This window comes from Bos indicus x Bos taurus, chromosome 28, assembly GCF_003369695.1.
Source record: "Bos indicus x Bos taurus breed Angus x Brahman F1 hybrid chromosome 28, Bos_hybrid_MaternalHap_v2.0, whole genome shotgun sequence".
NCBI lineage: Eukaryota > Metazoa > Chordata > Mammalia > Artiodactyla > Bovidae > Bos > Bos indicus x Bos taurus.
This window is the reverse complement of record NC_040103.1, coordinates 19,657,931-19,673,282: the sequence shown is the minus strand read 5'-3', so window position 1 is coordinate 19,673,282 and position 15,352 is coordinate 19,657,931. Positions and strand designations below refer to the sequence as shown.

General features: G+C 36.2%; 1 protein-coding gene across 1 annotated transcript in view; it reads right to left on the bottom strand.

Annotated features, from left to right (window-relative positions):
* Positions 1 to 3,885: 3,885 nt before the first annotated feature.
* The window catches only part of REEP3 (receptor accessory protein 3), a 99,493-nt gene continuing 88,026 nt past the window's right edge, over positions 3,886 to 15,352 (bottom strand). The window contains exons 7-8 of the mRNA XM_027530804.1: positions 8,242 to 8,387; positions 3,886 to 7,543 (exon numbers count right to left, since the gene is read on the bottom strand). Of these exons, the coding sequence (XP_027386605.1) occupies positions 7,487 to 7,543; positions 8,242 to 8,387 (203 nt within the window). The 3' untranslated portion in view covers positions 3,886 to 7,486. The remainder of the gene's footprint in view (positions 7,544 to 8,241; positions 8,388 to 15,352) is intronic.

Here is a 15,352-nt window from a genome sequence, read left to right as displayed (position 1 = left end):
AAATCTACTATTAACTACATGTTACTCAAAAACTTCAATCCATTTTAATCTTTTGATAATGTGAGATTTTTATCTAATGCAGAAATGGTAAGAACCATTTCTACCTTAGCTGTTTAAGTATTCTGTGATAGCCAGGATAACCAAGTATAATGGAATTAACAACACAAGAATCTGGAGCTACAATTATTGTGCTTGGGTTAGATCACTGTTGAGTCTTGGTTTCCCTATCTGTAAAACAGACATACTTCCCAAAGTGTGGAAACAAATGATATATAAATCTTATTTATCACAATCTAATACACAGGGCATCACAAGCCTCATGAGGCAAAATTTCCCTCTTTCAAATAAAGCATGTGCTGCAACATTCCCTTTCTTTGTAAGATAAACTAACAAAATGCAAGATTCGGGAGTTTTATATGTTGAATCGGACAAACAACTTTATATTTTAGGGTAAATAGAGTTTCCTTTGGAACTTAATTTTAAGGATACTATGATGATTAATTTTATGTGTCAATGGATACATCACTGCACTCGGACATTTGCTCAAGGATTGGTCTAGATGTTCCTGTGAAGGTATTTTTTAGATGAGATTAACACTTAAATCAGTAGACCTCAAGTAAAGCATATTATCCTTCATAGTGTTGGTGGCCCTCATCCAGCTAGCTGAAGGCCTTCAGAGAGAATTCTACCTGCAGAATGCCTTTGGACTGGAGTTGCAACATCAACTCTTTCCTTGGTTTCTAGTCAGCCATCCTGCCCTGCAGATTTTGAACTTGCCAACTTCCACAGTTACATGAACCAATCCCTTAAAATCTCTCTCTCTATATATATGTATTTGGGTTGGCCAAAAAATTAATTTGGGTTTTTCCATAAGATCTTTCAGGAAAACCCAAAGGAACTTTTTGGCCAGCCCAATGCATATAGATATGCACACACATATTACTGTTACTGAAAGAGTTTGTGGGGTCTGGTTGCTTGCTGCCTGAAAGCCAGGAAACAGGCCAGGCTGGTAGAAAGGAAAGGTCGCTTTATTTCAGATGTGGGCAGCTGGGTGGGTGGTGGGCATTTGTCCAGAGGCCCACTTTTGCCCCCAACCCCTCCCTGACAAGCAGGGGATGAGAGCTGTTATAGAGGGGGGTGGTAGTGGGGTGGTGGTGGTGGTGGGTGGGTGGGGAGAGCTACATGCAGAAACAGCACAGTCTTCTCTAACAGTCATCTTCAGATTGGTCATCGTTGGTCTGACCAGCATCATCTTGGTTGTTTTAGGCAGTTAATCTTCAGTTCCAGGGTCCATTTGTTCGCATTTCTTTGTGGCCAGTTCTTGGAACTGTGGCAGCTCATGTCCTGGGTACAGTCTAGTCATCATGTAGTTAACGTATCTCACCTGGGGTTTCAGTGTCTCTAAGACAGCTCACAGGATATGGCTCAGAATATTATCTATAGCCCTTGAGAAAGAACTAAATGTCCTTGGCCATGCTTAGTGACTACATTCTTACTATTTAGTCTCCTTTGACTGTTTTCCTTTGTTTCCACATTTCTCACTTCTCTGATTAAACTTATTCTTTGACTAAAGTTGCCCACAGACAAAAGGCAGGCAGAGGATGTGGTGGGGGTGCAAAGACCATAGGCTCCTGCTCCGGTTCACTACTGGTTTCATTTCTCGGAGAACTCTGATCAATAGATACCAACTGTTGACTCCTGGCACCACCAGGATCTGTTACAGCACTCAAATTTAAAGTAACAAGTAAGTCTAACATTTTTGAGGAAGAAAAAAATCCCCACATTTATTCCAAACTCTTTCATAATACATTGAGATAGCACTGTCAAATGCATTATAAATCAGTCAGATACTCTAACCTGACTTCATTGACTCTTCTCACTCACCTTTTCTAAATTTCAGCATTAAACAATGCTTAGAAGAGAAAAACTTCTCTTTCAAGGCTGATGTGCAAAACTATCTGTTCCTGCTCTTTACCTTCCTTCTCTCTTCACAAACTTCTCTGTAATTCTCAAAGATACAGTTGAAAAGATAAGACACTGTGACAGTTCTATGGAACTCAAGGTTAAAAGTCACCTTGAAAAATCTGCAAGGCTACATACAAAAAATGTAGTAAAGTTTCAAGAAATGCTGCCTTAAATAAAAGTTATGCCTTGAGTACTCCAGGTGAGAGATGATGATGACTTAAACTAGGGAAAATTAAGGGGAGGTGAGTTTAATGGTCACATTCAATATATACTTTGGAGACAGTCAAAATAACTTACTAATGTATCAGATGTAAGAGGTAAGGGAAAGAAGAGAACCAAGAATTTAAAAAACAAAAACTAAACACCAAAACCTGCTTTGAGAGAAACCAAAGTACTCAATAGTCTAAGATAAATTAAAGCATAAATAATACTCAATCCAAACATTTGGTAACAGTGAATTTGTTATTTTTAAAGCAAGAATTATTGTCCTTAAATTAACTGTTATGCTATCCTACTTGGATAGAGGCATTGTGCAGAAACACAACAGAGCTACCATTCACAACAGACACTCAAGGAATATTTATGAATGAAAAAAACTATGCTAATTTGATTTGCATATAGTGCCAAAATACCATATATATATTTTTTTATTCTTTCCCCTTGTCCTTAACTGGGATTGCCAGGTAAAGTAAGAGTAAATAGGATACTTTTCCTGTTTTTTTGGACACAGTATCTATCCTACACTTATGGACCGTTATCAATCTTGTGCTTTAAAATTTCAATTCAAAGCATCATCTTATAAAAAGCAATTTAAAAAACACTACCAAAAACAGACCATAAGGAGAGTGTTTCAAGGATAAAATATTGATGGGTAGTTAAAAGGGCAGAATGTTTTTCAGAGAACAATGAATCAGTCTGACATGATTTTTGTTCCATGAATCTCTTTTTCAAGAACAGTGAACTACTAAAAAGGAGAATAAAACACTGACAAAAATGCTGCAATTTATATAGTCATTGTGTTCTTTGAATTTTTATTTAAATTTCTGACTTCTTTGGATCATCACAAGATATATATTCTAATAAAAACGAAAATATAACTCCATTTGGAAATACTTGAACACATCATATATCATAATGAAGTAACACAAAGAAACTTTCTTAAACACAGGCTTTCTCTCTAAAGCTTAAATGTGAGGCAGACAGACATCTGATTTTAAAACAGATGGAACCCTAGAACATGTCCAGGATACATAAAATTGAATTTTGTGTTATATTTTGTGTCTGAGACAGCTAACAATATAAATCGATGACTAGGGTTTCTGTACGAGTTGTTTTTTCCCATCTTCTTTTTCTAACATCCAAATTTTAGTTATTTCTTTTGTAATTCTATGGATGAACATTCTAGAATGTATGATTTTTTTCAGTTAGACACACATATATAGTTTTATTTTCTACTGTAAGTGATTACAAGATATTGAATACAGCTCCCTGTACCATACAGTAAGTTCTTCTGCTTCTCTATTTTATGCACAGTAGTTTGTATCTGTTAATCCCATATTCCTAATTTGCATCCCACCTTTCCCCTTTGGGAACCATAAATTTGTTTTCTAGGTCTGTGAGTCTGCTTCTGTTTTGAATATAGACTCACTTGTATTACTTTTTGGATTCTGCCTATGAGTGATATCATACAATATTCAGCTTTCCCTGACCTAGTATGATATTCTCTAGATCCATCCATATTGTTGCAAATGGCAATATTTCAAAGAATGTATATGATTTGCATAATTTGCTCTATGATTTGTAATCTTAAGTGTGTGCATATATTGTCTTATTTAATCAAGACATACTCAGTAATAAATAATATCATTTCATGCAACCTAACATATACACTTGACAGACACAGAAAAAAAATACAAGTTATCACTATCACTAGTAAAATGAGTTTATTTTATATTAAAGTTTTCAAAAAACACATTTGTAAAATTATCCTCATACTGGGCCTTATAGATAGCTTTTACAAAGAGATTAAAACTTGCAAAACTGCTTTCTCTTAACTATTGAAGTACATAGATTTAAAAGGTGTTATAAAAGAAAATGTTAATTCATGGTCAATGTTTAAAGGGTTAATATACATTAAATCTGTAGGAAACTACCAAAATAATCTTAAAAACATTAAGAGAGTAAAAGTTGTACTTTCCTTTCAGAAAGCTTTATTCTTAAGTGATGTTTACTAAGAAACACACACTAGATACCACAATAACCTTTTCAAAATTTACCAAATTGCTTTGTAAATGAATCAACTTACACAGAAGAAAACATAGGAAATTGCTTTTCAGTACATATTAACTTATTTTCCTGATAAAAGAAAATCAAAATAAAAATTTAGCCCATTCCAATTAAAAATACAAATTACTAATATTTAAGATAGTGTTGTATTATTTTTAATAACACAAAAGTTCAAGCATTCCAGAGTACAAACTGTGTTATTCCAAAAAAAAAGAGAAAAACTCTTTATCTAACCAATGTTTACAGAAATTTGGAATATTTACATACCTTATAACACTGTAGAAATCTTTGGTGGTGACATATGGATTAAGTTCCCTGAAAACACTTTAATAATTTTATTCCATCCATCTGTATAGTCAAGTATTTAAAACTGGTAATGCTGGCAACATCATTTTCTATCCAAATCCACATACATATAGTGAAGTGTGTGGAGGGAATCTTATGCAGGGATTATGTGGGTTTATATAATTACTTAGCAATAAGGCTTATTTCTGGCTCATTTTTACACCAGAAAAAAAAAATATAGTAAACTAAAGAACAGATCAATTCTTCCTTCTAAACAAACCCTGGAAATAGTTAATATTCATGAACAAGTTGAATGACAATAAACTGAGACACCAGGTACAGTTTCTGGATAAACTTTTATAGCTACCAAAATAGTGCCCTAAAGGCTTGTGCAGCATCTAATGCCCATTTACCAAATGGTGGTGGTGGGGTGCAAGGCACTGTGGTCTAGGGATAAACACACCTCTTTTATAAGCATTAGATTTAAAAGCAGAGAAACAAAAAAATGACCTGTTCCACCTTAAAAGAAAAAAAAAGTACAAGTTTATTATACAAAATTCAAATGAAAGCATGCTAAAACACACAGAAAAGAAGCAAAATATAAGAAATGAAAGGACAGAAAGGAAATGACAGAACAGCGAAACGACATTGACTGTATGTAAGGTTATAACAAACGTATGAGAGGAAGCCTTGAGATATGATTAAATAGAAGGATTTGCATCATCTCTTTGAAACTAGTGTTGCTCTTGGTTAAACGTTTTGACTCTAGAAGTGTAGAGGGATAAATAATTCCTCCAATTTAGGACAGTATTTGTGAGTTTACGATAATTAAAGCATAGGTGTAATACTGCAAAGTGAAAGTGAAAGTGAAGTCGCTTAGTTGTGTCTGACGCCGTGGACTGTATCCCACCAGGCTCCTCCGTCCATGGGATTTTCCAGGCAAGAGTACTGGAGTGGGTTGCCATTCCCTTCTCCAGGGGATCTTCCCAACCCAGGGATCGAACCCGGGTCTCCTGCACTGCAGACAGATTGAAATTAGACTTAAATAAAATAAAGTGGTGCAAATCGGCCCCCAAAAGTAATGTTTTTGATACAAAGTCACTTACATGACCTTGTTAGGCAATTTGAGATGACACTGCCCTAGTGTAGGAAAGGTAAGCAAGGCACACGTAGCATTTATATTGGGAAGTCAAGTGTTCTAGGCAATCTACGTTAAACTCTCTTCCAGAGTTTATAACCAGAATTCATAGGAATTTTGAATTAGTCAAGGTTAAAATAGATGAAGATACTCAGAATTAAACTTTGGGGGAAAATAAATTTAATGAAGTTTTACATGGTATTACTTATTGAGAATGTGAGATAATCTGGAAGACATTTTAAGACTTGCATGAAGAGAAATGTATGAATTATGGTAAGGTACTCCTGAGTAAACATTCTGTTCTTTACCAACACTCAGAGTGGGTCCTGAATATACACTCCCAGCTGGCTTCATTTCTTGAAAGGCAGAAAGGTCAAAGATCTCACAAATCTCTCTCATTGTTTTTTTTTTTTTTTCTTTTGGGTACACAGAATAATCAACTAAATTATATGAAAGAGTATAATCATACAGATTTGTATAATGATACAATTTTGATTACTGGTTACTAAAACCATCATCAGAAATATACTGACTTGGGGTTCATAATGCATAGTTATCTATGCCTAAAAAGCTTCAAAGTTTGGTAACTCAAAATCTCTTGGATTAAAAACATGATATTTTTCTAAAATCTATTCTAATAACTTCTAATATGTAAGATTAACAACATTTGTATTTTGCATTGGAATGGATCTTCAGGAAATTATCTCAGCCAGAAGTGAAATGATTCAAATGGGTAAAGTCAATGCCAGATTTAATAAATCAGCAGCCCGTGTCAGTGCCAAGCTTGTTAATAGATTGGCTGTTGGTTAATTTCATGAATTAGAAGATATCTACGTGCTATACTGGTCTCTGATTCCATTTCGCAAAAGCTACCATTTTTAAAAGCTGAAAATGAAACCACTGTTAACAAAAACATGCTAAGTTCAGCTACAATGTAGAACTAAATATGGGAAGCTGGTAAATTTTAAAGAACTTATCTGTATGAAAGATATGTAGAAATAGTTGAAAATGAACAATGAGCTCTATTTTTTATTATTAAAATTAAATGAATATAACTAATGAAACCCATAGGAAAAGAGATGATATAATTCAAGGCATAAATTTGACAAGTCAGAATATGACAAATAACAGTCAAGACAGTCAAGACAGTGTTAATAAAGACAAGACAGTCAAGACAGTGTTAATAAAACTTAAATGTATAGTTGTAAAATAAGTAAACAATTTTCAAGTGTGCAAAACTAGTCAGGAATGAAAGTGCTGTGTAGATACCTGGTTTTCAAATAGTTGTCTTGAAAACTTTCAGTTGATGGTGGGAAAAGTAGAAGTATTAACAAAGTAAAAATTTGAGGAGTATATAAAACATATTTTATCTTATATTATACCCTCGTTCTGTCACTGCTGGATCAGAGGCCTATTAAATACTATCCTCATGTGATAGTTACAACAGAAATGGAGGTAAACACAAGACAAGATCACAAAGGCTGATGCTGCTTGAACCATCTTTCAAGTACACTGTGAATCTGGGTTTCACCTTGTATCCCAGGCACTTAGTGTTTTGAAGAATCTGACAACAGATAACACAATTTTCTTTATTTCTGATATATCTATCTATCTACTTTTGCATAACTACCTTTAGTAGTCAAGATTTGGAAGTAGTTGTTAAAGAAAAACTATTTAAATTGACGAAAGTAAACCCTATCACCACCACAATTTAAAGCATGGTTTTAATGGATAAATCCTGAATATATGATGTTAGAAAAACAAGTTGATGTATCAGCATAATTTGACTTGGGATACTTGATATGTACATGGCTAAAAATACACTTGTGGTCTCTTCTTTACTTTGTATTTTAGTGACCCATACCGCACCTGAAAAGAGAAATGTGTTATCATTATGAGTCAGATTTTGAAATTAGATAGGACTTCATAATCATCATAGTAATAATTTTTAAACTTTTCTGACGTAAAGAATCAACTGTCCTCTAAGCGTGCACTCAAAAGACAGCACTATCTATATATTCCAAAATGTAATTGGTATTGTGTTAAATATGTGCACAGATTATTAACACTAGTGATAAATAAAAACATAAACTGTTATTATTTATACTTTATTTGGTACATGTCCATGAACGCTGCCCACAGTGATCTGAGGCCTTCATTGAAATCCTCCACTGCTTTCTGGGCACAAAGACAATATATTATTATGAATAAACTTTTACCGTTTAAACGCTATATAGATTTGGTTTAAAACAAAACTATGTACTTGATAGTGTTAGCTGCGTTCTTTATATATATGTGAGGGCTGGTACTGGGTACTCCCATCAATTGTCTGATTTTGTTTCGTGAGAATACTGTTTTCCACTTATAGCGGAAGACTAGGAATTTATTATCATTTTCTAAATTGCCAGAGATCTTAATCCATCTGACCGGAATAAACAATTTTAAATATAACCCATGCTGTATCATCCCAATCCTTCATTTAGGGATCATTAATATCCTAAATGAGCACGCAGCAGGGAAATCTCTTAATGCCAATCATTAGGAAAACAGCTCTGCGCTCCACTCACCTCTTTTCGGCCTTTCACGGTTTTCACAGATTTCATGCTTTGTGATCTTCGCAGCCCTTTGTGTGTTAGCATCTCGTCATCTGAATATGGCCCCTCTGCTTCTTCGTCTGTTTTCTCATCCCCGTCTCTCAGTGGAATTCCGTAACCTAGATGAGTTGTGAAAATCAGCATGTTTTGGTAAAAGGATACCAGTCAGCACCGCCTCTTCACCCCGTCTGTCCGCAGTTCCCTGCAGTCTGCGTTTGTCGGCTTACTCCTTCCTTTTTTTCATCTGGAATGAGTTCCCTGCCCTTTGCTGTTGATCTTCACCCCTTGCACTAGTCTAGATGAGGCTCATTTCTTCCAGGAAGTTCCCCCTGGCAATTCCTATTTTTACTATGCATTTTTCAGAATAATTAAAAATATTTTTGAGTAGGTTAACAGTTATCTTGCTCAAAAATCAAAGAATATAAATAGATACATAGTGAAAAGTCTCTTCCTGCCCTTTCTCCTTCTTGTGAATTCTAAACTACCTAAGCAATAATGTGTTTTGGTCTGTCATTTGTACCTTTGACTTTAATTAGGAACTTAGGGTCCTTTTGTCAAGTCCAGACATGGTAGAGTGCACTTAAGGAGTCATATAAGACCCAAAGGGAATAGAACTTTGGGCAAGATAAACTCACTGGGGGCAGGTGATAGAGAAGTTAAACCAACACTGTTGCAGCTGCTAAGATAAAATCCAGCCAGTCAGGCTACAGTAATTAGAAACACCACAGGCTATGATGACTGATGTTAGTTCAAAGAAAACAGCCAGCACCAGGAAGGTCAGTGAGAGATCATGTGGGTGTGCTAACAGGATGCTGTGTGTAGCGACGAGGACTTAACTTTGACCAGCAGGCAAATAACCAGGCAGCCAAGCTGGTTGTTGTCAGGAACTCTGAGAGCACCCTGAGAATGCGATGCAGGGACAAGAATACTCCCTCCCATGCCTGAAGCAGTGGTTCTCAAAGCTTATTAGAATTTCAATAAATTTATGCTAAAGCACAAACTTACCAGCACATATTAGAGTCACCTGGAGAACCCACTGATACACACATTGCTGGGCCTGGGGTTGGGCTGAGAAATTACATTTCTAACAAGTTCCTGGGTGATGCTGACGGTACTAGTTCGGGGCCTACGCTTTGAGAACCACTGCTTGGATGGAGCAAGAGAGGGGCCTAAATCTAAGGCAACTGGGGAATAGTAAGTAGATTATAAAGACTGGGGTGAGGAAATTCCTTAGTGGTTCAATGGTTAGGATTCTGGGCTTTCACTGCCAAGGGCCCGGGTTCCACCCCTGGTCAGAGAACTAAGATCCCATAAGCCACAGGATGAGGTCAAAAAACAAGAAAAAAAGGACAGGAGTGAGTTTACAAGGCCCCATTATGTTTCAAATTCTACTTTAATAAAGGTAAGGAGCATAGCTACCTTCTTTGGGTGGTATCAGGCTCAGGAGGGGGCCAAGATGGACTTCTTGTGTGTGAAGCAAAGCACACTGAATGAATTGTTTATTCATCTGCTCTCACAGTACATGAGTAACTTGAGCATCACTGAGCAGACTATGAAGAGTTGTGATTAAGCTTCCGGGTCTCATAATAAGATAAACATCTTTAATTATATATTAAGAGCAGACCACCAGGCTCCTCTGTCCCTGGGATTCTCTAGGCAAGAACACTGGAGTGGGTTGCCATTTCCTTCTCCATAATTATATATTAAGGAAGTCCAATTTTATGGTGCCAGACTTCTAGTCTAGAAATCAGGAGGGATTTGAAAGCAGAATCAGTCATTACATAGGCCAAGATCCTTTGCTTTCCTGCAGCAGTTGCAGGAAGTGTGTGCTAGGCAGAAGTGATAGCACATGCAAAGGCCCAGGGTCATGGGGAGGCATAACTTTGTGCAAGAGCTGTGAGGAGGCCAGTGTGGCCAGGAGAGGAAGTAGGGTCAGCAGTCCTGGGAAAACCCCCCTGGTACAGTATTAAGTGGAAAAAATGTAAATGTAGAAACAAAGGAAGGAAAAACAAAAATGAAACCATAATATCTGTTGAAAGTGAGCTTTTAAGCGATTTTAAATTTCTTCATTTTTCTTTCTTAAAAAAATTGCCAAATTTTTATTTTAAAAATTTTATTACTTCAATATAAACCAGAAAAAAATTGTTTTAGATTGCCATTTCTAGATTCTTCTCTATTGCTGTTGCTTATATAATATTCCCAATCCCAATATAATAAAACTAAGGTAAAACACAGATGAAGGAATCAAGGAAAGAATCAGTAAACGACTGCGAACAAAAAGTTCTCTAAGGTAAAAGATGAGGCAAACATGGCCCTTGCGATTTTAATTACCTCTCATTTTATATAATTAGGAATTGGAATTTCACTCAAAATGATAATTTTATATATATTATATATATATATATATACACACACACACACACACACATCTTATTGTTTCCTAATTTCAACTAAAAATATCTTAGTTTTCTAATTATTGTTTCAGGAAAAGTGATAGATTGATTCATTATTGCACAAGTTTTAAAACTAATTTTTAAATTTAGATTTGTTTGTTTTTGGCTGCGCTGGGTCTTCGCTGCTTTCTCTGACTGCAGCAGAGTGGGGGCTCCTCTCTAGCTGTGGTGCACGGGCTTCTCACTGCAGCGGCTTCTCTTGCTGTGGCACATGAGCTTGGTTGACCCATGGCTTGTGGAATCTTCCCACAGCAAGGGTCAAACCCATGTCCCCTGCACTGGCAGGCAGATTCTTAGCTAACAGACCCCCAGGGACGTCCCCACAAGTATTTTTAAAATACTACTATGTGTGAGGCAGTATACTAAGTTATGGGGGATACAATGTTAAAAAGACATAACTGTCCTTTTCTATCCTGAGAAATACACAGTCCAGTAGAGGAGACAGAGTCGACTGTAATGAATGCTATAAATAGAAGACAAGGACAAGGTGCTACGGGAGCACACAGCAGAGGGAAGTGGGTTGTGAGAGAAGACTTCTCGTAGGAGGTGGTGGCCAAGCTGCATTCTGAAAGGCTCGTGATTCTATACACCCAGCACAGGAAGCAGTGGGATGCCAAGGCTGGGGAGCTAATACACCACATGCTGCTGAGTTAGGACTTCATCAGAGAACAAAGGGGAGAGGGCATTGAAGCATTTTAAGCAGGAGGGTGACATGATTAGGTTTTGGTTCTTTGTAAGAGTCTTCTTGCACTTTAGAGAATGAATCATAAGTGGATACTGGAAACAGGGTGGTTACTGCAGTACAACAAGTCAGAAATGATGGAGTCCAAGGATTGAGCAGGAAGTAGCCAAGCTTGGGATTTGTTAGGAGGTGAAGTTGACCAACTTAATTTAGCAAGTTATTAAGACTAAACTGCATCAAAAAAAAAAAGGAGTCAAATCAAATATCTTCACTAAAACATGCATTTTCTATTCTACTTAAAAGCCTGAAAATAAGCATTATGAAAATTCTGATGTGCATGGTGGAAATAGTATTAATCAGAGTTGTCCAAGAATTTTAAAGTCTTTGGGAGAGGAGAAGACCCGAGATTATGAGAAAAGCCCAAATCTAGATGCCCTATCTGAACAGGAACCCAGCGAGCTGGCTGAGCAGGTCTGCCAAGCCCAGGCAAGGTGAAGCTGGTGGGTGCCGCTGGTAAACAAAGGTGATGCTAGGGTCAGCCGTTTTCCATCATCAATCTAGACTGGACAAGGTCCTCAGAATGGTGCTGTCTATGCACATTCCTGAGGGGCAGTGACTAAGAACCTAAGAACGAGAAGTCTGTGTTGTCAGGGGCCCTGAGGCCTGAGGCTGCAGCTGTTTGGCCAGCTTCAACCCAGTGCTCTGTTGCCATTTTAGGAAACGAGCAAATGCTTATGCAGACTGACCAGGTTTTATTCATAGCTTGAACATCTTAGAATTGGTATATTTTAAGTCTCTCCTCCCTCCCACCCCTTTATAATAATAATAGCCAATACTGATCCAGCACTTAGCAAAGACCAGGCATGTTTGAAGCAGTTTCCACGTATTAATGTGAGTGCAGAAGCATGGAAGGTCTGACTTGGGAGAAGAAAGCCTTAGCTATCGTGTTGGAAGAAGCCCTGGATCCATGAGAGGAGAAATGAGTGAGCACCTTGCTACCTATTACTGTAGGAACTTGAGTGAGTCTTGCCTCTCTGGGCCTGTTTTTGTATCCGGTAAGGTGTTGAAGCAGGTGGGAGATGAACAGGTTACTATTAATACATGAATGCCAACCCTGAGCCAGTAGAGCTGTCTGGGTGCTATGCTGAGTGCGATTCTGAGCCAGCATGGGAAGTGCTGCAATCCATTAGCAACATCTGCCATGGGCACGAAGGGATGTCATCTACTGGCCTTCTTTGACTAAAGCACTTCTAAGGTCCCCTCCTGCTAAATTGTTTGAAGTTCTTGTTCCAGCCCAAGTGTCTCACTAAGTGCAGTCTCTTTATAAAGTAAAAAGACAGAGGATTAGATGAAAAACCTTGGATACTTCATTTCTGTCATTGAGTACCTGGTATTTGACAAGTAATTTAATCTCCTTAGGTCTCAGTTTATTCATCTACAAAATAAGGATAAAAATATTTAACCCGCATAGTCATCTTCAGGGTTAAATAAATATGTAAAGCATTGAAAACAAGACAAAACTCCCTTTATGTGCTTGTATATTGAAAATGAATACTGAAGCACTTTTAACTAATATGAGAGCAGCAGCTTCTTTGCAGAAAAAATATTTCCACTTATGAGAACGTGGTGTTCTTTCTAAGGAAGTGAACATCATGTTCAAGGTGTCTATTTTCTTACAAAAAAGCATTTGGAGGTAGCTCTTTTTCCCATAGTGACAACATGTGAACCAGAATAACTTCATCAAAGCAAGACTTCTCTTGATCAGCCAACCTCAAACTGCTCAGAGCAAGCCATTTAGCTTTTAAGAGGGAACTACTTTTTCAAATAGTTGAATTTGCTTGTGTTCTGAGATAAATGTATTGATTACATGAACTAGTAAACAGACTTATGTAAATATAATTGTAAATGTAATTCCCACACTGAAAAACTTACCAACTTGCTTTCTTTCTTGGGGAATTTTAGAAGTAAATAAAATAGAAAAAAATTCAAGATATAAGAAAATGAATACCTTAATTAAAGGAGATGAAGAGTTGTTTTATTTCTGATTTTAAGAATAATGGGTTAATTAAAAAAAAGTCACTAGAAGCCCACAACTCAGAGCTAAATGCTTTAACATTTTCATAATACCTTTTCAGACTGTCTTCTACATACATAAATCTTAAAAATAAATTTACATATATTAATCCATTTCATCCATCTGTCTATTGTGCCTCTATGGTACAGGATCATAACAAACACACTATTTCATTATTGTTGTTTTTCCCTCTCAATCTGGATATGTTTTCATGTCAGTAAGTATCAATATAAACTGACATTATAATTTTTCACTGCTAATAGCCGCCCTTTTGCTTAACCATTCTCTTAGGAGTTTGGTTTGTTCCAATATTTTGTTACTATAAACATCAATAAAATGAACATTCATATATCTTTGTACCTATGTCTTTGAACACTTGCCTGATTATTTCTTTATGACTATTCCTAGAAGTTTCTTGCTGAGTTAGAGAATACATTTTGAAAACTGTTACTAGACTGTCATCCAAAAAGATTGTTATACATTAAACATTCATAAAAAGTGTATGAGAATGTTTGTTTCCCAACTTTCTGGTTATTTTAATTCACGGTTTAAAATTTAACAGAAGAGCTACTTAGCACCTTGTTATCTTAAAATATTTTAGTCACAGCATTTTAAATTTAATAGATGGATCCCATAAAAATGGTGTCATGGATTTTCAAGTTTATAATCCTGTTTTCATTTAAATAATTGGAATATAGTTCTTAACCAATTTTAAGGTATAATTATGAATCAACTACTGATAAACGACTCAAATTACTGGTCCAAATCAGCAAAATATATATAGCAGATCCCATATTCAAAGTCAGTACACCTAATTTTTTAAATGCCTATTAAGAAAATGCCTTATAATAGGAGCTACTTTTACATTATTAAAGTATTAAGGATGATGATTCAAGGTTCAAAGTTTACTCATTCTTAAAGGCATTAGTACCTTACTCAATGGCCAGTACTTAATTATTACTTCTTAGATAATAGCCACCAATTTTTGTAAGTTATTCTAGGGAGAACTTAGAAGAAATTTCATTATTCTTTCTTTATAAGAAGGAACTATTCTTTTCAAGTTGGTTTTAATTATAAAGAATGATTTTCATGTACTTCAAAACTTCTACTTGGAAAAAAAACAAAAAACAAAAAGATCCAATAGCCCTGTACTTTATGGACCTAATAAGACACTAATAAGAAATGTCCTGAAGATCTTAGTTCTCAGTTGAGCCTTGAACTATAATTTTCTTTCATGTGAAAAAAAAAAAAAAAAAAAAGACTACAAGAACCATGTCTTTTTGTTTGTGTGCATGTTTCTAAGACCACAATTTATTAAAGTTTTAGAACATATCAACCATGACATGCTTATAATTTATATTAGAACAAGTGGGTTTTTGGTCTATAATTCATAATTTCAAGACATTTTTCCATTGGAGTAATCTTATTTTCAAACTGCTCTTTTGTCACTGCTTAAAACTTTTCATCTTATGGTTCAATATCCTTATTTGTTCACAGCACTTACAATAAAGAGGGTTTAAACTCTTCAGTGTCGCTACACAGTTTGAGTAACCAGAGTGGAGAGCGCAGGTCAGGACTAGTGCTGGTGGTAGATGGCCACATTCACTGTCTAGAAATTCATGGCAGCACATGGGGCTATTGCTACTTTCTTAGTGGGATTCTCTCCAGAGTCAACAAAAGGCAAGCACTAGCCTTATTTAGAGAACAAAAACAAAAGCTTAAAGATAAATTTTAGTTCAGTTCAGTCGCTCAGTCGTGTCTTACTCTTTGTGACCCCATGGACTGCAGCACGCCAGGCTTCCCTGTCCATCACCAACTCCCGGAGCTTACTCAAACTCATGTCCATTGAGTCGGTGATGCCAAACTAAAGATAAA